Below are 23,341 nucleotides of genomic sequence, written 5' to 3'. Positions count from 1 at the left end.
TCTCTTTTCCTGGTTTAGGCTGTGGTGAGAGCCCCAGTCAGTATCTGAATTTCAGCTTGATGAGACCCTGAGCATAGGACCCAGTGATGCCGCCATGTTGGCCTACCCACCCACCTGACAAGAATTAAGCTCCCTGAGGGCAGAGATTTGTTTTGTTCACTTCTAATTCCCCAGCATTGCTTGGCATATAGTGGGCACTCAATAAATATTTATTGGATGAATGAATAAATGGAAGAGAACTTTGTTTTGTTTAACTTAAGAGAGAAATACTTGCCTATAATAAATTATTCATTAAATATAACATGTTAAATATAATATGTTTTGAAAAGTCTAAAGCAACTAAAACTCTGTCATAAGTTTATTACTGAGTTCCAATTCTCATTATGCACAAGGATGATATGATTTGATCCATGGTAGGAACTAAATTTATGCTAAAACAAAAAATAGGATAATATAAAATGAGTGTTTCTTAATCCAGATAAATACAACAAAACTTTCATTGGTCTTAACCATGTCATGAGAAATTGACTGTTAGCATTTTTGCCAGACTTGGAGAGTATGTCTGGAATAGTCTGGTTTACAACATAGGCTATATAACGAACACAAAGTCACATAGTGGAATCTGGTTGTCAAATAAGAGCTTCAGAATGAAAGCCATGAGGACAGGCATTGATTTACAGTAAAGCCATTTCTCATGTAGGGAACTTCATAAGGATTTATTTCATAGTGATGGTTATAATTGTCCTGAGAAATGCAGGAAATTGGGACAGCCAGACTCGAACATGTGGATATTTTGTGACAGTGTTATACTGCAAAGTGGCTTCCCTTTGTCAACTGTCACACTTGTGGATTCCTTTCCTACTACTTGTGATAGGCACAATAATCGTCTCCCAAAGACGTCCACATTTTAATCCCCAGACCCTGTGAATATGTTATGTTACATGGCAAGGAGGAATTAAGGCTGCAGGTGGAATCAAGGAGGCTAATCAGCTGGTTTTGAAATGGGAAGATTATTCTAGATTCTCTGGGCGGGCCCAATATAACCATAAGTGTGTTAATAAGTGAAAGAAGGAGACCAGAGTGTCAGAGTCAAGGTCATTCCTTGACTGGTTAGCTTGCAATTGAGGTAAAACCTCAGATACGATCACTTCTGGACAGTGCTGTATTAGTTTCCTATTGCCGCTTTAACAAATTACTGCAAATTTAGTGTCTTTAAGACAAGAAAACATTTTTAATCTTATAGTTTTGGAGGTCGGACACTGGGCTAAAATCCTTTCTGGAGAAAAGTCCGTTTCCTTGCCTTTTCCACCTTCCAAAGGCAAGCTAACCAGTTGTCTTGTCACAGTCCCATGGATGCTGGCGGAACACAGGAGACCAGTGACAAAGGATAATTTCTTACAGCAATGGCAGCAGCTGGAGTCTCAGCATTTTGCATGGTTCACTGAGCCCAGATTCCCATGGGGCACGGTGACGAGGGCCCCGTGACACCTGCACACACAGTGGGGTGTATGACAGCAGAGGATCCCTGAGCTTGGGGAACGCAAATCTTTCCAACTGGGCAGTAAGCATGCCTGCTCTTTGCTCCCAAGGTAGGTACTACTGTATCTTCCAAAGCTGAAAAGTAGTAGGTAAGAATAATAAGCATGAGAACAGTGGTTTTAACTTACAAACTACTTTTCACATCCACCATCTAATTTAATCTTCTTAACAACCCCGTAAAAAGGTAACACTCCCAGGAAACTGAGGCCCAGAAACACTGACTGACACGCAGAAGACCACCGACCCAGTGAGGGTGGGGCCACCACTTCCTGTGGCCATTTTTCATGCTACTACTCTTGGCAAATCCACCTATTTGTGTAGCTCTTCACCCTTGGAAGGTATGAAGCTCAGAGTAAATAGTTTTTCAAGCTCTCACCCTGGTGACATGCACGTGGTAGAGACCGAAAGGCAGCTGATAGAAAGAACATGGGCTATGGAATTAGGTGACTGGAGTTCAGATCCTGACTGTGCTTCTTACTAGCTTCTCTGACCTCTATGGGCCTCCGTTTGCCCATCTGCAAAATGGGGTTCATAAATCTGTCACAGGGATGCTGAGAGGCTTCCGCCTTATGTGTGATGTTCATGTTGTCCCTCTTGGAATTACTTGCACAACTTATGTCTTCCCTGTCAGACTGTGAGTTTTTGTTCTCAATCGAAGTATGACGTACAATATTACATTAGTTTCAGGTGTAGGACACAGTGATCTGATATTTTTATAGATTATACTCCATGTAAAGTTCTTTTAGAATATTGGCTATATTCCCTCTGCTGTACAGTACATCCTTGCATCTTATCTATTTTACTCCTACGAGTGTGTACCCCTTAATCTCCCTCACTCATTTTGCCTCTCACTCACACGTCTCCCCTCTGGTAACCACCAGTCTGGTGTCTGTATCTGTAAGTCTGTTTCTGTTTTGTTAAATTTATTCCTTTTTAAAACTGTGAGCTTCTCAAGGGCAGGGGCCATGACTTTCTGCCATTCACCCCAGCAGCTAATTCCACGCCTGACAGAAGAACACGCTGAGTAAACGTTGTCAACACAAAGCCAACGTCTGGCCCCTCGTAGGCGCCTGACAGTCCTGCTCTCTTACCACCCTCCCTTTGCAGGCTGCCCCTTTCTGGGTTGGCTTCCCGCACGATGGCTTGTGCTGGGCATGGGGTGGTTCCAACAGGAAGCTCGGGTCCTCCAGAGCAGTCACTTTCATTTCCTAAAACTGAAATTTCTGGAAACATGTGATGCAAGAGTGGAACGTGACTGAAGTCACTCCCTGGCCAGCCTGCGGCAAGACAGAGTTGTCCTGCTCGCTTCCTGGCACAGCTGGGGTTGGTCCAGTTGCGCAAGTTTCTGAGATTTCAGGCAGAACAAGTCTTCCTGTGTGCCCGCGACGCAGGGAAGCTTCCCCAGCAGAGCTGGCCCGCGGTCTTGGAAGGAGAGCAGCGACCTTCCGCTCCCAGAGCAGTCCTAGGTCTCTCTCCTCCGAAAGGAAAAAGATGCTATTGTTGAGCCTGTGGGTGTGGCCTGGAGCCGTCCCTTGACAAAGAGGCAAAACGTGTTCTCAAATGAGGTTTTCCTGGAGTGGGTTCCTCCCCTCCCCTTTCCTGGACTCTATTCTCTGCTTCTGAGGGGGTCCCCCTCTTCCCTAATACTTTGCCTTCATTGTCTCAGTTGAACCTGTCTGAGGCCACACCCTTTGCTCCCAATTTGCACCTCCACCTGTGTCATCAAACCCTCATTTTCTGAGAGAAACTGAGCTTGCCTGGTTGGTAAGAGGGAAACAATGTTCATCTTAAAGTCGGAAGCCCCATAATATTTACATTCCTTAGTGTATTTACCTTTTATCAAAGGGGCTTATTCGTCCAAGTGAACACTTTCTATGGCATCATTTTCATACAGAATTTCTGGTCCTTTCCAGGTCCCTCGAGGAATAATTCTTTCTTGATAACGCCTGCTTCTTTGAGAGTGACACGGGGGGAGGGTCGGTGACTTTATATTTGGTTGACATTGGATAAGGTCTTTCCTCCCCTATTGGGTCTTCTGTCCTCATTGGACCAGAAGGATAGGTTTGAGATCTGATTATTTGAGTGGCAACAGTTATCTGGTAATTTTCCTGGCCGTCAGCTTAAGATTAGAAACAAATGCTTGTTTAGGAAAGAGTTGGGGGAAAAAAATCTACCCAGATATCCACACCCATTCATATCATTTAATTTTCTCTCGGAATTTTTATTATTTGCCAACACAGCTTTGAGTTCTGCAATTTCACGGGTCTAAGAGTTCCTCAGTCAACAGAGCTACAATCTGCTTTCTCTTCTCATCCACCCCATCACTGTGTACTTTTGTCACCTATTATTATTATTCATATGCTGAATCTTTGTGCACAGATATGGACAGGCAGCTTCATTTCTCCAGTTGATTTTCCACAAAATAAATACAATTATTCTTTTGGCTCTATTGACAAACAACTCATAGCACTCCCAAAGGCCAGGCATTGCTTGTGCTTTGCAGAAGGCACTTTGCCTAATCGTCATAACAACCGTATTAAGTTCATTTTACAGAGATGATAACTGGAGAGGATCACACAGTTAGCAAGAGGGCCCACAACCTCTATCTGTAACCACAGCACACACTGCCTCCCTACTGTACTTTCATGGAAGACCTGTTTTAAAAACACTTTGAAATATTATTTCTCACAACAAACAAGAGTCATAGTATCCTAGCTTTCTAAAAGTCAATCTGGACTGTTGGACAGATGGACAGGTAAGGGAGGACCAGACCCCACTGTAGCAATGGCAGGTTCATGGTTGTCGAGGTGATATTTCTGCTGTCCCTGCAGATTCTGGGGGCTTGGGGCAGGGGCCCCTTGAATCAGGAAATAGAAAGGTGGCCGTGGGCAGAACCAGTGACTGTGTGGGATTCCTTCCCCCGGACGAATGTTCTCATTATTTTTCTCCTGATCCATCAGCAATTGGATTAGACTGGCTGACCTACAGCAAACTAGAGCAGGAACTAAGTTCCCACAGTTTAAATGCCTCTTAAAAAATAATAGCTAACACTGAGCATGTACCAGCTTCTGGACATTATACCCTGGCTAAGAGTTATTCCCCTTTAACAGATGTACAAACTGAGTCTTGTGATCTGCTCAGTCATAATGCTAGCATGTGGAAGAGGTTTGAACCCGAGTCTCTCTGACGACAAAGCTCTGGCCCTTTTGCTCCATTGTCCCCATAACGCTGTGGATGAGGGGCAGGACTCTGTTATGCTGAGCCCTGGAAACCAGTCGGGTTCGGCTTTGGATCTGTGCTCTGTGGTGCATGGGCCACGGTTGGTGGCTGAACTGATTCAGTCCAGAAGCTGATTTATGGCAGCGATTCATGTGAGTCCTTTAGATCTGGAATAGCATATTTTTATGAACCTATATTTTAGTATGTATGCAGGAAATAAGGGAAAAGCTGTTATGAGCCAGGAAGGATAATGATCATGATCATGGTAATACCAGCTAACAGTTATTGATCTCTGTATGCCAGGTTTCTGTTAAGCACATTATATGCATAAACTCACTTAAACAGGAGGGAAAGTCAACTGGTATTGAGAAGGTCCCATACAATCATCATTTAGCTTCCTTCTCAAAATAGTAAATGGTATCATTTCAGACAAGGCTTGTTTTGCTTAAGTGTCTCATATGAGGAAATCACACTTGAATTGTGCAATGCATTTGGGCAACATTTGTATGAAGAAATCTTGCAACAAAATAGGGGCACTTACATACGCACTATGAAAAATCTAGCCTTTTCTATTATTTGAGGGTTCAGTCACATTCTCATTGAATAGTATTATTCTCATTGAGTAAAACTAGCAAGATTATGAAGCACAGGCATTTGTCTATGGAGATCTAGTGAAATGCATGGTGCAGGGGCTTTGAAATCAGACAGAGTGAGCTTCCAATCCTTCCTATGTCACTTGACAAGTCCTGAACCCTTCTGAGCCTCTTTAAATTTAAAATGCAGATAATACCTGCCTCATAGACTTGTTAAGGCATTAAACAAACATACATTAAACTTCAAGTGGAGATATTAACACAAGATCAGTCTTAGTATAAGCATCTACTCCCACTCCTCCATCCCGCTTTGGACCCTACCTGCCAAACTTGACAGTGTTCCCTGACTTCTCCTCCATTCTTCAAGCTCTATTCTGTGCCCCATTTTATGGTTCTTTACTTCCTGATTATCTTGATTTATTCATTTATTTGTTCAAAAGTTTTTATTGAACACATACTATATACAAGTCACTGGGTAAGCACTGAGAATACAATAGTGAGCTAAACAATTCTTTTTATGGCCTCATGAGAGAGGCAGGCACTAATCACACATGTGGGAGGATATAGTCACAAACTAAGCTAAATACTATGAAGGAAAGGAACACATATCTAGGCTGAAGAGTAAGGGAGGTGAAGGTGAGTGGAGACCTGAAGGAGAAGGGAGAGTGTCTATGGCAGGTGGTGATGGTGCAGGTGGAGGTGGTGGTGATGGTGTTGGTGATACTGTAATGATGGAGGTGATGGTGCAGGTGGAGATGGTGGCGATGGTGCAGTGGGGTTGCTGGTACTAGTGGTGGAGATGATGTTGGTGGTGGAGGTGCTGGTGATGGTGGGGGGGATGGTAGTAGAGGATGGTATCCACAGCACAGGGAACAGCATATGCAAAGGATCTGTAGTGGGTGGAAACTCCGTGGGTCTGGAAACCTGAAAGTCTGATGTGGCTGATGATGTGGCAGCACACAGACGGTGAGCGTGAGAAGAGGCAGAGACCAGAAGTTGAAGCACAAGCCACGCCACAGACCCTGCAGGAACTGTAGCATATGTTAAATACGTGGATCTTAATCCTAAGAACAATTTGGAAGCCACAGAAGAATTTTAAATTTGAGGTGGGGTGAAATGATCAGATTTGCATTGTTGAAAGATCATTCTAGATCTCTACTGTCCAGTAATGGTAGCTACTAGCTACACATGGGTATTGAACACTTGAAATATTGCTGGTCTTAGTTGGGAGGTGCTGTGAATGTAAAATACACACTGGATTTCAAAGACAGTGTAAAAAATGAATGTAAAATATCTTGTTACTTTTTGCATAATCTTTACATATTGGAATGGTAATATTTGGGGTTAAATATAATGTAATTAAAATCAGTTTTACCTGTTTCTTGCTTACCTTTTAAAATGTAACTACTAGGACATCTAAAATTACATAAGCAGCTCCCGTGATATTTTCATTAGAGGGGGCTGCTCTAGATGCAGCGTGAAGAAGGAGCTATGGAGAAGGTGAAGCAGGTGAGACCATCAGGAGGTTGTTTTCATAGTCCAGGCAAGAGGTGAAGGTAGCTCTAATTAGGTTGATGGAAGTGGGAGTAAAAGGAGTTGGATGGATTCGAGGTAAAATCAGCAGAACTAAGTCTTGTAGCAGATGCTTCTGGATAGATGGTGGTGCCACATGTTGAAATAAAAAACACTAAGAGAGGACCAGCCTTGGCAAGAAGTATCATGAGCTCAGATTTGGACCTGCTGAGTGGACATGCTCTGAGACAACCACGTGGATGCATGTCTCCAGAAGGCAGTTGTCCATCTAGGTCTGCTGCTCGGATGAGATATCTGCATGGCAGACTTAAATTTGAGAGGTATTGGCATAGAGATGAGCATAAATGAGACTCCTTAGGAAGCAAGCAGCCAGTGAGGAGTGGCCTAGGACCTAGACTTGGGAAACAGGGTAAGGGAGGATAAGTCTGAAAAGGAGCATCGAAAAGGAAGCCTAAGTATGTGGGGTCATGGAAGCCAAGGGAGAAGCAAAGAAGGAAGGAGTGTCAGCAAGGAGATTTGTTCTGACACGTTAGGCAACAGGAAGAATACAATGTATCTGGCAGTTAGCAGTATGGCGGTCATTGATGACCTTTGCAAGTGCTGGTTGGAGTGATAGGGGTGGAAGCCAGCTTGGAATAGACTAAAGACTGGGCAAGAGGTGAGGAAACAGAGACAGGAAGTATAAAGAGCTCTTTCCAGAAGTTACTCTATGAAGGAGGAGAGAGAGAGAAGCTTGAGGGAGATGAGAATTTGTTTTTGTTTGTTTATTTGAAATAAATATGGAAGAGACTTGAGTATGTGTAAATACTGGTAGGGATGATCTGGTTGAGATGGAGCCGTGGAAAATACAGGAGAGAGAAAGGATACTAAGCAGCACATCGTTGCTGAGATGACAGGGAGGGAGCATCTCGACTGAACCAGGTGGAGCTGGCGGCCATTCTAGGAGGGAGCCCTGTCCTACTGCAGCAGGCGGGAAGGGTGGGTGTGGGTAGGAGCTCAGCAGTGAGAAGTTGAGGGGATCTCTGTGGATGGCTTTAATTTCCTCCGCGAAATAAGAGGCAAAGTCATCCCCAAGAGCATGTGGGGAGGCAGAGAATGCCAGTGGCTGGAGGAGGGTGGAGGGTGAGGTGGGTTGGCTAGAAAAGTGTAATAAACGTGCCTGGTCTCCTCTAAGTCCATAGTGACCTTTCAGGTTTAGGACTTTGTCACATAGGAGGAATAGGAACATAAGGAAAAGAGAGTGGTGGCTCTAGAATTTCTATTTAGAAGTGGTGATCTGACTCAGGAGTGAGAGGGCTTGAAGCTTTTTGTACACTATTTTCCATTACATGATAGTGAGAAAACACCAACTGTTCATACGGAAGGGCAGGGAAGGCTTCTGGAGATTGGGGGGAGGGAAAAGCCCTCTCCTTCAACTCCGTGTTTGGTGACACCACTGGCAAGAGGGTTTGCGGGGGTGGTAAGGGTGTCTTGGAGATTCTGAGGTAAGAAAGGCTGCATCATCCCAACTTCCCCAGGACCTCCTGCTGGCACCCCCAGCACCCCTGTGCAACGGGAATGCATATTCAGACCATCTGGTGGCCACACCCAGGCTAGTATTTTCCCTGTAAGAAGGGGAAGAACCCAGCGAACCAGAAATTTGGGGCCAAGTATGACTCTCCACAGAATGCTTAGAGGATGGGAACCCCGGGTTCTGCTGACCCTTCCACCTGTGAGCTCCAGCTTGCACCAGGCATTGGCCTGAATCTACACTAAATAAGGAAGAAAGACAAAGCAAGAGATGACCAATGGGTTGGGGGAAGGGGAGGGACCAGTGGACTCTGAGCAAGATGCAGGAGGCTGAGTTAGTCATTTTGAACTTGGACAACTGTTTGTAATCCCCGGGTCCAGGGAGTGGCCGAGGTAGTGCAGGGGACGATCTCGGGGGACAAGGGGGTATAGGAACCGAGAGGTGACGGGTGGGTCATCTTTGTGAACAGTGAAGCAGCTGGGCTCCTGGAAGATCTTAAGAAGAAGTCTGTGGGCAGATGCCAAAGTCTTCGACAAGTGAGAGGAAGTAGGAGGTCAGCAGACGGTGAGAGACAGAGGAGGGTATGAGGGCAAATGGCGTCTGTGAGCTGGGAGTCTCAGAGGGACTGGTTTTCTTACAAAAGTTTGGGGAGATAAGTCAGTGACTCACACATTTGATCAGGGAGTGGAGTTCCTGGATCTGATGATGCCTTACCCTACCCTACCCTAACCCTAACCCTAACCATGGATCTAATCCCATAGATTTAATCCCATCATAGAAACCAACATTTAGTACAAATCATCTCTTAGTAATCTAAAAGGGCTAGAGCTGGCACATGGTAAATAATGTATACACAGTCAAATCTGTTCGAGTGATTGACAGCTCAAGGAAGCGGTAGCTGAGGGAAGAGCAGAAGGACACTGGCAGGACACACAGGATCAGACCAGAAGATGAGGCCGTAACTGACTCAAGCCGGAGGAAGCCGTGGCCATAGGCAGCAGAAGAGGAAGGAAGGACATAGCAAAGTTTTTCTTTGTTGTGACTCAAATTTAATTTTGTCAATGTTGGCTTTTTTTTTTTTTAAGTCCTCATAATTTTTTGTCTGCAGAAGAGATAATTCAGGAATTTGCTTTGGCTTTATGATTTAATATCTAAATAACTAAATTTGCCAAGTTAAAAATCTTGTCCTTCCTTAAGCTTTTAGGTTTGACTAACTATTCGTAAATCTACTAAATTTAAACATCAGTTTAAAAGGGACTTTGTCTTTTGTTTGGTCCCATTTACAAACTTAGCTAATTAAACTTTTAATTAATTTTAGCAGCATTTATAAATGTAATATATTTGATGTTCTCTTTAAGTGTCAATTGTTTGACTTAGTAAAACTTTCATGAGTTCTTAAACAATTCTAATATAACTAATACACTTATAAATATGGTAAAATTTAAGCTCTCTTAAATGTTTCAATGTATGACAAATGTTTCAATCTGTGTTTCTACAAACAATGAAAAATTTCAACTTAAAATCACAAGTATAAATGAAGTATACATTTTAAGTTGGAATTACAAGCTTGACCTTGACTCTAATAGACCAAATTTTTAAAATGTGACAAGTCTTTAAAACACAAATATTCATAGATTCATTAACACAAAATATTAATATAAATACTAATTATAAGTCTTCCAGAGATTGCATCGAGAAACTTTTTGGGTCAAGTATGACTGTCCATACAATGGCCAAGAAGACAGCAACCTCCAGGCTTTGAAAGATACTTACACACACGTAGGAAACCATTACATCATCATACACAATTTGGGAATTCATTCATAGAGAGGTGGCAAATGATATGGCCTAGGAAGCTGGCAATATTCTTGTCTGTGACCGTGACTAGTACACACTGAACCCTAGTTATGCTTTGTAACAGGACTGAACCTAGAGAAGGCAGTGGTCACACAGCTCATGTCCCTGGCTCTGAGTCATTATCATGAGCTCATTTTTTTCCATCCACATGGAAGACGGCAACTTCTACCCAGACTGACACATCACATGGTTGGATTTAGCAGTTATTTGATTCTTAAGATATTTCAATATATTTCCCAAGGCACTCCAAAGAACTTAGAAATTGATAAAATTCTGCCTTCTTTTCATATTCTTCCTGACTGATGAGGCCATACAGATATTAAAATGACACCAGCTGCTCGCTCATGGTTTTGTCTGACTCTGTGGTTGGAAACAATACACTATATTTCTTCATTCTAGTCTTTAAACAAGGTCAGCTATTGTGTGGCAAGGGTAGGAAGTTGGGGCGAGAAGCCACTGGTCAGACTTCTCTCCCTTGCAGTCCCACCTGTGTCTGCAATGTCCGTACTCCATTCTTCCAGAGCCAACTGTTGTTCTGAAAAGGCATGTCAATCCACCACTCAACAAGTAATATTTGGGACTTCCCTGGTGGTCCAGTGGTTAAGAGTCCACCTTCCAATGCAGGAGACACGGGTTTGATCCCTGGTTGGAGAGCTAAGATCCCACATGCCGCAGGGCAACTAAGCCTGCGCACCACAACTAGAGCCCACATGCTCTAGAGCTCCCGTGCCACAACTAGAGAGCCCTCATGCCACAACAAAAGATCCCACGTGCTGCAACTAAGATCCGAATCGGCCAAATAAATAAATATTTTTTAAAAAAAGCAAGTAATAGTTGATTAGTGCCTACTGTGTTCCCAGGGCTGGGAATACTTCACTGCAAAAGGGAGAACAAAGTCCATGCCCTCATGAAATTTACATCCAGCCATATTCAGCAGCTGTGTGTGAATTTGAAATCTCCTTTTCTATCATCTACTACCAGTCTTGCAACAGATGAAAATTATTTGCATTGTCCTTGAGAGTTTTGTATATTTGGACCTAACCTATACAAACTTACCTCATATATCATCTTCATGGTTTGGCCCTTTGCATCTGGGATAGTGCATCAGAGAACTTGAAGAAAAGTCTTTTTCCCTCTCTTTTTTCATTTTCCCAAGTTTTAGATTCCTGAAATATTCACAGATTCTCTAAATTAAAAAAAAAAACAAGACTTTTATGGACTTTCTGTTCTGAATTAACTTAAGTTTGATGCTTCCAATCCTCGGAGTTAGGTACCAAGAAGTCTGAAATCAATGTAGATCAGTCACTTGGGCTGACAGATGAAGCAGTCAATTTTACTCTAAGAGATTTTATTGGTCTTTGTTTCTTCTTTCTTTTTTTAAAAAATGAACATTTAGACCATTCTTACTAGGAATATCTTAATTTCTGGAATCACTATAGTCTGATGAGTTTAGTCCTGGAATGGACTTTGTAAAATTTGGGTGATGAATCGCTCTGATTACACATGGAGTGGTATTGCAAGGCAGAAAGCTGAAAATAAGCATTCCAGAAGGGATAAAGCCATCTGAATATAATATTAGAAGATTTTATGATATTATATTTCTAGGTAGTTTGGACTTCCTGAGTCACTTAAGAAACAATTTTCTTTCCATCAGGAAATATCTTAGTCAGGTCTCTTTTTGTTGCAAGTGAGAGAAATTAATGTAAACTTATTAAAGTAAAAGGAGATATTTTATAAGCAAGGCAGGATGACCTGCTAGAGAAATTAGGTGTTTTCTCCCTCCTTCTCTATGAGGCAAGCAAAAAGTTTGCTCCTCTATTTTGGAGGCCTGATATATCCATCCTTTGCTCTTGGAGAGAAGAGGATGTTTTAAAGTCGGTTTTATTGAGATAATTTATATATAATAACATTTATCAATATATAAAGTACAGTTTGATGAGCTCGACAAAGAGATACAGTCATGTAACCACCATTGCAATCATGATACAGAACATTTCTATCACCCCCAAAAGTCCCCATATGCCCCTATGCAATCAATCCCCTCCTCAACCCAGCTCCCTGATACCCCTGCTTTCTGTCATAGTTTTGCTTTATGTAGAATTTAAATCTAAATGAATTGTGTAGAATTCATTTAAATGAATTCTATAGTATGTATTTGTTTGTGTCTGACTTCTTTCACTTAGTATAATTCTTTTCAGATCATCCATATTCTTGCATATTTCAGCAGCTCTGCCTTTTTATTGTTGAGTGGTATTCTATTGTATACACATACAACGATTTCTTTATCTGTTCATGAGATGATAGATATTTGGGTCATTTCTAGCTCTGAATAAAGTACATGCTTTTGTGTGGACTTATTTTTCCATTTCTCGTGGGTAATTACCTAAGATTGAGATTGTTGCATCTTTAAATGCATATTTAATTTGATAAGAAACTGTCAAACTTTCCCCAAGTGGGTGTAGCGTTTTGCATTGCCAGCAGCAATGTATGAGAGTTTCAGTTCTTCTACATCCTCGGTATTGTCGGTATTGTCTGTCTTTCATTTTAGCCTTTCTAGTGGGCATGTAGTGGTATCTCAATGTGTACCCCCTGCCCGAGTTTTATTGAGATATGATTGACATGTAGTATTGTATTAGTTTAAGATGTATAACATAATGATTTGATATATGTATATATAGTGTGAAATAATCATCACAATATGTTTAGTTAAAATCCATCATTTCACAGTTATTATTTTTTTCTGGTGATGAGAACTTTTAAGATCTACTCTTAGCAACTTTTGAAGGTATAATAACAGTATTACTAAAACAGTATTACTAACTATAGTCACCATGCTGTACGTTACATTCCCAGAAGTATATATCTTATAACTGGAAATTTGTACTTTTTGACCACATATAAAGAGGTCAATTTCACTCTGAAAGGTTTTGTCAATCTTTCAAGTTTCCAAAATATTTAGAACTTAGAAATACTGCTCTTCATATGAGATCACAAGTAACAAAAGACACTCTTATACTCAGGCCCACAGTGAAAAAACTAATAGTAAAACAAGTTGAAGTAATTAAACAATAAGATTTGAAAATCAGTTATTGAATGTAGAACTGGAAGACTGTACTTCAGGAAAATGGAAAATGGGATGGCTGCGATTCCACGATCAGACCAGGCCCAATAGTAACTGTAATAACAACAGAGCTTAGCTATGAGAATTTTCCACAATGACAGAACTTTAAAAACATGCTTTTATATTAACTAAAGATATTCACAGTTGAAACTGCCAAAGCTTGCTTAATACCATATCTCCCTTCTCAATATTTAAAATCCACAGGATACTCGGATCTCAGTGAACATTTGATGGTTGGAGAATAACTGAAACAGTCAGTTCAAAGGTTCTCCCTACATACTTTGACTTTAAGACAAAATAATCTACAAACTCGGGACAATGTTGCTTTCTCTAGAAAAACCTGACTAACATTGATCTTTGTCAGTGTACACTTGGTTCTTTACTTAACTCTTATCAGTGGCCAGAAAAGGTAACATACTTGAATTTATCCAATGTCAAACTATACAATCTAACACTCAATGTTTCCCAGACACTAGGCATCTTAGATGTTAGCAATGTAGTCTTTTATTTTGTCACATCTTAAAGAACTTTACATTTTCAGGTACATGTCAAAGATGCTCCCAGGTACTTCCTTCTTCTTGGCAAGTAAGCAAGAAAATAAAACTTTCTCTAAGCAGCAACTTGATTCTTTTCAAAAACTGAAGACTTTGGAAGCTGGTGGCAACAGCTTCATTTGCTCCTGTGACTTCCTGTCTTTCACACAGGGGCAGCAGGCCCTGGCCCAGGTCCTGATCGACTGGCCAGAAGAGTACCTGTGTGACTCTCCATCCCCCGTGCGGGGCCAGCGGGTTCAGGACACCCGGCTCTCGCTTTCTGAATGCCACAGGGCAGCCGTGGTGTCTTCCGTGTGCTGCGCCCTTTTCCTGTTGTTCCTGCTCGTGGGGGTTCTGTGCCACCGTTTCCATGGACTGTGGTACATGAAGATGATGTGGGCCTGGCTCCAGGCCAAGAGGAAGCCCAGGAAGGCTCCCCGCAGGGACATCTGCTATGACGCCTTTGTGTCCTACAGTGAACGGGATTCCTACTGGGTGGAGAACCTCATGGTCCAGGAGCTCGAGCACTTCAGACCTCCCTTTAAGTTGTGTCTTCACAAGCGGGACTTCATTCCTGGCAAGTGGATTATCGACAATATCATTGACTCCATTGAAAAGAGCCACAAAACCATCTTTGTGCTTTCTGAGAACTTTGTGAAGAGTGAGTGGTGCAAGTACGAGCTGGACTTCTCCCATTTTCGTCTCTGACGATGCTGCCATACTCGTTCTGCTGGAGCCCATTGAGAAAAAGGCCATCCCCAGCAGGAAGGGTTTCAGTTGAAGAACAATTCTAGTTTTTAAAAGAAAAATATCTATAAAATGAAATATTCTCAGGTTTCAAAACTCAGCTCTATGGTGATTCGGAGTTTTACTATTATCATTTTGCATAGGCACTAATAAATAGTATTCTTCAAAAGTTACAGATGTTATTGAAATCTCTTCAAAGTAGAAAATTTTTGAAGAATGAGCATTTGCATACAACGATCTGTGTATTAGTGCAAGGATTACAGCAGATTTTCATTAAGTGATTTTTGACGGTTATATTTATTATTTTCTCTATTACAAAATATTTTATGTGAACAAGACAGTGTTTTTTGATAACTTCATTTTAGAATTTCAGTCAGATTCTCAAAAAATAGATACCATGAGAGTTACTTTTTACCGAATTATCTTTTCATACTGTGTTCATTTTCTAACTTAAAAAAAAAAAAACAACACGTCGTGTAGGCAGTTAGAGGAGGTCTTATACTGCAAAGAAGCTAAAGGCGTTTGGAGTCTCACCTGGGATTTGCCACTTGGCTCTGAGCCATATGACTTGAGGCAAGTTCTTTAGTCACTTGAACTGAAGGCGTAATAATATCAGAACTATTTATTTCACGTGTTATTATGAGACTCGGGTGAAAAGATTTATGTGAAAGTGCTTCGAAAACGTGAAGAACTGAACACGTATAAGGATGTGCCTGAGGGGCTTCCCTGGTGGTGCAGTGGTTGAGAGTCCGCCTGCCGATGCAGGGGATACGGGTTCGTGCCTCGCTCCGGAAAGATCCCACATGCCGTGTAGCGGCTGGACCTGCGCATCCAGAGCCTGTGCTCCGCAACGGGAGAGGCCTCAACAGTGAGAGCCCACGTACCGCAAAAAAAAAAAAAAAAAAAAAAAGGATGTGCCTGAGTAGAAGGTGCTAATAGCTTTGCTGAGAGTGTAGAGAAAAATTCACTGCATGTAGATGACATTGGTAGTAAGTTGTGGGTAAATACATAATTTGTACTTAACTTTGTCAGAATATTCTAATCAACTTTGGGATTACAAAGCAATAACATCAGTCAATCTAGGCAGCTTATCTAGAAAAGATATATAGAGAAAGAACAGAGGTTTTCAGTTTCAGGGCAAAAAAATGGGAAGAAGTTTTCTGAAGGACACACTTGAGAAATCATGAGGAAGAGAGGGGGAGATTTTGAAGTAATAAGAAGAAAGTGTTTCAGACAGCTGGAGAGTCTGGATGGTCAGGGATGCAGAGAAATGTCTCCACGGTAATCAGTAAACTGTATAGAAAAACAGACTTCATCCCCTCAAGTTCACATTCATGCCTATAGATTAAGTTTGCCTAAGGCTGGAGCCTTTGATGAAGACTAGGCATGTGGAATAGGGTAACACAAAGAACCCTGGGTTTAGGGTAAAATTCTGTTTTCAAATCTCAATTCTGCCACTTAGAATTTGCATGGCATTTCCTCCTGTGTCAAAGAGGAAACAGAATGCTTCTTCAGCCTCCAATCTCAATTTGGGAAGGTCAAATGTAATTATGAAAATAAAATATAGTTTATGAATAGTAAGGCAGCTTAATTTTGAAAAGGGAGCTAGTTTCCCTTAAAAACATGTCTCACTAGTTTCTGTGGCAATGAAGAAAGCCAATCTAAGACCGTTTTGGGAATTACCCACTTTGAGAAACAGGGATGGAAATGCGCAAGGGAAGGACTTAGGTTCAAAACCTTAGACATAAGGGGGAGCCCACGTCTTTTCAGGGTAAGAGCAGGGATGGGAGGTGGGTGCTAGGGAAAGTCAGCGCACCACCAGGGGACCGCCACAAGATTGATTTTTTAAAAAAATCTGGGCTGTCCTTATCTGCTCTTCAGGCAAAATCTTGCTGCGTTGGTTTGCATAGTGACTGGTGAGTTATTTTAATGCAGGAGAGAATAGACTTGCGGGTGGAAGTGGACCCTGGAGATATACTGACCGGGAAATTGTGTTTAAAAGGTCGTGGTGGGGGTGGGAGGTGAATGAGAGGCATGATTCGTGAGCCTGAATTTGGGCGTCCAAGGACGCAGAAGAATGGAGACGGCGTGTTTCAGGGCAGTAAGAGGCTCCGGGTGCCCGAGGCTTCAAGGAAATACTGGTTGGGTAATAAGCCTTCTCGCTGGTTTCGAAATCTAACTCTGTGCTGGGGGAATCCCACACGGAGGCCTTAAGCATCTCCCCACACCCTGGCCCCAGCGCCCGCCTCCGACCCGGGCCGGGCACCAGGCGGCGGTGGGGTAGCACCTGGGTCACGGTCACCCGACGGAGCCCGCGGAAAGGGAGGCGGAGGGCCCCAGGCCACAGGTGCCAGGCGCGCTCCGCGGAACGGGCAGTCCCCGCACCCTGGAGAAGGGGGCGCCGGCCACAGGCAGCGTCCCCGCGCACTCTTCCGGGGCGCGGGCAGGTCCCGGCCGGAGGCGGCAGAAGGCGCGGCCTGGCGGCGGCTGCGCAGTCTCCGGATACATCGGGCCGAAAACACGCTCGGTGGGCTTCCTCACTCCGCAGCCCTTCCCGGACCGGGCGGGCAGGGTCCCAGGGTGGCCGAGGCGCGGACGCGGACGCCGGGCATCCCTGCTTCCCAGTCGGCGGCACCCGGGACCCCAGTCGTGCGGCGCGGGCCCGGGGAAGGGGGGAGTCCCCGGCCCCGAGGCCGTCGACGCTCCTGCAGCCTCGTCTCCTAGGCCCCGCACGGGAATGTGGACACCCGCCCCGCCGAGGTGAGAGAAGCGGGGGCCTCACGGAAAGGGACGGGGGTGTGGTCGAGGTTCGCCCAGCCCTTGGCGTCCCGGTGCCCGCGGGCCGTGGCGGGGCCGTCCAGCCTCCGAGGGGGCGCCGCGGGGAGCTTCCGCGGGCTCCGCGCTGCGGGCGGCCACGTTCCGGGAGGCTCGGTGGCCGGTGGCTCCGGTTCCCGAAGGGTCGCCCTCTCGCCGGAGGCTCAGGGCGCCCCGGTCGCCCCCGCCCCTTCACTCGGAGCGGCGGTGACGAGGTTCAGGTAGAGGCTTTCAAGGTTGCATAGGTGCGTCCTGCTGGCGGTGCGTCTGCGCTCACTGCTTACCGCTGGGACCCGACTTCCAAAGATGGGATTTCGGCCACCAGGGCTCAGCAATGGGACGGGGTCAGGACTCGCATCTGCCTAGGACTCTCGCTCCCCAACCCCGAGCCTGGTCTCTGCTCTGGGGTGGGCTTCACGCCATTAAGACTTCGTCAACGTCTATAAATGGCAACTTGTGCTTGGAACTTGGTTGTCAGCCAGGATAGTGTTTTTCCTGTTTGGAAAAAAAAAAGGGGGGGCTGGGAGAGAGAGAGAGAAATTGTTCCGGGTGTAAACAATTCAGCCGGGTGAGATGCTTGTAATCTTGCGGAAGGTCTTGTCTGCACTGTTACTAACTCAGATCTTTACCAAAAAGCAGCTGGGAGATAGGATGGCTGACTTGAAAGTAGACACCAAAAAAAAAAAAAAAAAAAAAAAAAAGGCAAATATCCTGACCTGATTATTTGAAAATGACTTATTCACCAATATTTAAGTTTCTTCTTCCTGTTCTAAGCAGAGAACCTTTGTGTCTTCTTTAAACTTTTTATAATGTATCAATTTTATGAAAATTACCTGAAGTTGACAACATGTTTTGGAAGTTTCTAAGCCATCAGTTATTTTTTTCCATTGCTTTACTTAAGAATTTGGCTTGGTTAGTTAAATATCTTGTTTTGATTTCAGTGATTGAGCATAATTTATTGTATGTGGCACCTTGAGTGTGACCTTATAAAGATATTTCAGTAAATCTAAGTTGTACTTACTCCTCCCAAATAGGTTTGCTTGTCAAAAAAAAATTTTTTTTTTATCTCCACAATGTCATTTAAAATTTACATTACTTTTTCCTCATACAGGAAACCCATGTCTGAGTTTCTGAGTGCTGTCTTTCTTATCTGTCGTTACACTAAAAAAATCCACTTGTTGCTTCTTGTTGCCTACTCTTACCTGGTTTATTTTCCATGTGTTGAAGAACATTTGTTTTTGGGTACTTCTTTCAATGAAGGTCTACAAATGTCTGAAAATGTCTTATCTTTACTCTTGGATGATTATTTAAATGGGTATAGATGTCTAGACTAACAGGTATGTTTTCTCAGCCCTTTGAGGCTATTATTCCATCGTTTTGGGGCTAGATGAGGAATTTCTATTCTTTGGGATTCAATATGCATTTATAATTTGTAAATTTATGTTTTTCTTCAGTTCTGAAGAATTCTTAGTTATTATATCTTTGAATATTTGGATCCACACCAGCATATGTGGCAGGCCTGGGTTTTGATTTCTTATGGGAGATTTCTAGGAGGCTAGCTTCTAGCCAGGTGGCGACCCTGGGTCAGAGGGCAGAGATTTTTGAGGCCCCTGTTCACATATGGCGTAGCCTTTTCTCTGCGCTTGGCTTTATGGAGAGCCCACTGTCACTTCTCTACCATGCACTGCGCCACGAGTCCTTCTCCAGTCTGGCTTCACCCAGGCATCTCAGCCCTTGCCCTAAAGTGGGCGTCTGTCCCTGGTTTCACTCTGGGCCACAGGGCTTCAACTTCCTCTCAGCTCAGTCGGCTCTAACACCAGGTTTACTCCTCAGACTTCCATCCTATCCCGAGTCTTGGACTAATAATTCCTCAGCACTCTGGCAACTTTCTGAATTCTTTAAGCAGATGATTTTTATACTTTGTGCAGATCCACAGCCTTTGTTAGATCTGACTCCACTCCATCTAACTTGAGCCATCGCCTTCCCTTTCTCAGTGTCTTACATTGAGGAGTTCTCTGCCCCCTCCTATAGTGTATTGGGGAAATGGGAGGAGAGACAAGTAATTCTGACCTGAAGTGTCAAATTGTTAACTGTAGTTTTAGCATCATCCATAATTATTATTTGTTGAAAACCGACCATGTAATAGGTATCATATAATATGTATATGAAATAGCCCAAGATCTCTGCTCTTATAAATTTTACGTTTTAAAGAGAAAAAACCAGGAAAAATAAAAAATGAACGTATTTGACCTTAAATCTTAGCCAAAAATTGGTATAGATTTCTTAAGATTTGTGCAATATGTTACAAAGTGGAAAAAATCAAGTAAATTTTGGTTCTCCAGTACAATTATACTAAGAGGATTTTTTTTTTCAACAACCGATTAAGCAGAAAGACAGTGGGATAGACATAGTGCCAAATAGTAATAGCCATTTCATCTTAACCCTGTCAGTTTTAGAGGTGGGACAATGCTAGATCTGTGGCCTCTGTGGGTTAGTTTCTGTTGTCTGCTGTTTCTGCTTTTCTCATGCTTATCACCTTGCTTTCGTTAGTGCCCAGTTGTTTTTCATTTTTTACTGGACATTCTATTTGAAAAACTGTTTCTAGAAAGAAATCTAAAGGCTAGGATGATGTTTTATTCTTCTGGAGAACATTTTCCTTTGCTTCTGTAGGTACCCATGAGCACTAGCGTTCCAGAAATAATCTTAGTCCATATTCAGAGATCGAGGCTGCCCGAGCCATCCAGATAAATCAAAGCTGTGCTGCAACCTGTGAGGACTTACTTTCCTTTAGTTCAGCCTTCTCTATCCCGTCCATGACTGCCCCAGACCTGAACATTTAACTCCCTGCTTCCTAAGGCTGTCAAACGTGCTCTGCAGCCTGTCAGACTGTGCTTACTGTGTTCAACGCAAGAAAAGACAAAACTGAAAATTCTGGCAGAGAATTTGAAACTATAAAAATGTCATAGCAGAAGTGGAAAGGAACCAAATAGGAATTATATAGATGAAAACTGTAATAATCAAAAAATTTAAAAGCAGTGGATGGATTTAACAGTACATTAAACATAGCTGAAGAAAGGAAAATAAACTAGAAAATAGACAGAAGAAAATACCTCGATTGAAACTTCACGAGACAAAAGTATGGAAAGAATAGAAGAGAAAGAGACATGGACAATACAGCTAAACTAGGGTTTAGATGAAAATTCATGACCTGAAATGGATATATTAGAAATGAAGAATGGCTGAAAATTAATGAGGAAGCATCTATCTCAGGAAATTAGAATGAGAACCGTAAAATAAATCTAGAGAAAGCAGAAGGAAGTAAATAGTAATATGAGTAGAAATTAATGAAATAGAAAATAAATAGAGGCTCTATAGAGTGAGAAGTTGTTTATTCAAAAATGCTGATAGGACTTTCCTGGTGGTGCAGTGGTTGCGAATCTGGCTGCTAATGCAAGGGACACAGGTTTGATCCCTGGTCCGGGAAGATCCCTCCCACATACCATGGAGCAACTAAGCCTGTGCGCTGCAACTACTGAAGCCATGCACCGCAACTGCTGAAGCCCGTTCGCCACAACTACTGAAGCCTGTGTGCCTAGAGCCCGTGCTCCACAACAAGAGAAGCCACTGCAATGAGAAGCCCGTGCACCGCAACGAAGAGTAGCCCCTGCTCGCTGCAACTAGAGAAAGCCTGCGCGTAGCAACGAGGACCCAATACAGCCAAAAATAAATGGATAAAATAAATAAATTTTTAAAAATGCTAATGAAAATGATAAACCTCTGGCAAGACAATTGAGAAAGAAAGCAGGCACAAATATCATCTAAGGAATAGAATAGAGGTGCTGCAGACATTAAAACAATAAGAGGATGTAAGCAACTATGTCAGTAAATTTGAAAATTTGGAAGAAAATGATAAATTCTTTGAAAAACACAACTGACAAAAGAATAAAAAGAAAATCTGAATCATTCCGTAGCTGTTAAATTAATGTATTTAACAAAAACAAACAACAACAAAAACTGTATGAGGACATTAGGAGAAAGAAATTTGTAGGGCAATTTTACTTCTGAATATAGATTCAAAAATTCTAAACAAAATATTATAGATAAAATCCAGCAATATATAAAAAGGATAATACATCCAGACGAATGTGGGTTTATTCTAAAAATGCAACGTTGCTTTAACACAGACATTTATCCATTGTAGTCACCAATATTTATTAACAAAGTGAAGGAGGAAATGTTCTTATCTCAGTAGTTACAGGAAGAAAAAAAAAATTGATAAAATTCAACATTCACTAATCAAGACAATGAAGTAAAGGTATAAGGATTGGAAAAAGTAAATAAAGCCATCATTATACCTGGATGATATGATTGTGTATGTAAAAAATTAAAAGGAATCTACAAACTGTGAAATTACTGAATTAGTTTTGCAAGGTTGCTCAATGCATGATAGATATGTAAAGCTTAATTGGATTTCTCTCTCTGTATATATAGGTATATGCCACATATAAGTAATAATACTATTTTCAAAACTTCAAAAGTATCAGATGCCTAGAAATAAACCTCACAAAATATACTCAAGTCCTCTGTGTAGAAAATCATAAGACATTATTGTGATAATGAAGACCCAAATAAATGGAAAGATATATCATGCTCATGGATTGAGAGATTCAATATTGTAGTGATGTCAATAATTCCAAAATATCTATAGATTCATGGCATTGCCAGTTAAAATCAATGGGTTTGAGCTTCCCTGGTGGCTCAGTGGTTAAGAATCCACCTGCCAATACAGGGAACATGGGTTCAAGCCCTGGTCCGGGAAGATCCCACATGCCACGGAGCAACTAAGCCCGTGAGCCACAATTACTGAGCCCGAGTGCCACAACTACTGAAGCCCGTGCACGTAGAGCCCGTGCTCTGCAACAAGAGAAGCCACTGCAATGAGAAGCCTGTGCACTGCAGTGAAAAGTAGCCCCTGCTCACCACAACTAGAGAAAGCCCACGTGCAGCAACGAAGTCCCAACGCAGCCAAAAATAAGATAAATAAATGTATTTTTTAAAAATCAGTGGGTTTTGTTTTTGAAACTGATAAGCTGATTCTGTAATTTATAAGAATATGCAAAGCACCAAGACTAACTAAGACTCACTTAAAAGAAGAACAAGGAGGAAGGCCTTGCTCTCCTGGATATGAAGATATGTCATATATTTAATATAGTGTGTTACCTGTACAAGGATAGACAAATAGACATTGGATCAGATTAGAGATCCCTGAAACAGACTGACCCTTAGATGGACACATGAGTATTGGCAAAGGTAATACTGTTGATTGTTTCCCCAAAATGATCTTTTGAAAAATGTGCTGAGTCAAACACTGCTTCCTACACTTAGTTCACGGCAAATGAGAAGGTTCTGATGGTCTGATTGTCCCTCCGCCCAACAAACCACTTTGCTCTGCCTGGGGTTCTCAGCACCCCTTCCACCTGCTAGTGCCAAGTGCAAGACAGGTTGACAAGCATGGGACCTTTTTCTTTTGGTTAAAGAGCATGCTCCTCCTGGAGCTGTATTCAGTGAAAGTTGTTCAAGGAGAGCTGTGGTTTGGCACTGTGAGATCTCTAACGGGGGCATCAGGACAGGCAAGGGGCATGCTCCAATATAAGATCTGAAGTATACAAATACGAGGTTGTAAATCCATATGGTTAAGCCTAGCCCTTTGCTTAAACTGCTTGCTTTTTCATCCTCCCTCATTCATTTACTTTCATCTTTCAACCCACGTTTGGTCCTGCTGCATACTCCTAGATGGTACTGTGCCTTTAAGTCATTGTTCAGTGGCGGTCTGTTGCTGGATGAGTCAGGGAATTCATTTTTTATCCTTATTCAT

At 42.5% G+C, this 23,341-nt stretch overlaps 1 protein-coding gene across 1 annotated transcript; it reads left to right on the top strand.

The window, feature by feature from the left end:
* Nucleotides 1-13,916: 13,916 nt before the first annotated feature.
* Nucleotides 13,917-14,686, top strand: LOC307070267 (toll-like receptor 2; the record flags this gene model as incomplete). Its single annotated transcript, XM_079728550.1, is given in 2 exon segments — nt 13,917-14,609; nt 14,611-14,686. Coding segments are annotated over 2 exon segments (768 nt in total). The 5' UTR covers nt 13,917.
* Nucleotides 14,687-23,341: the final 8,655 nt, after the last annotated feature.

Source organism: Hyperoodon ampullatus (genome assembly GCF_949752795.1).
Source record: "Hyperoodon ampullatus genome assembly, chromosome: 1".
Classification (NCBI taxonomy): Eukaryota; Metazoa; Chordata; class Mammalia; order Artiodactyla; family Ziphiidae; genus Hyperoodon; species Hyperoodon ampullatus.
Note: the sequence above shows the minus strand (reverse complement) of the source record. Positions and strands in the feature narration are given on the sequence as shown.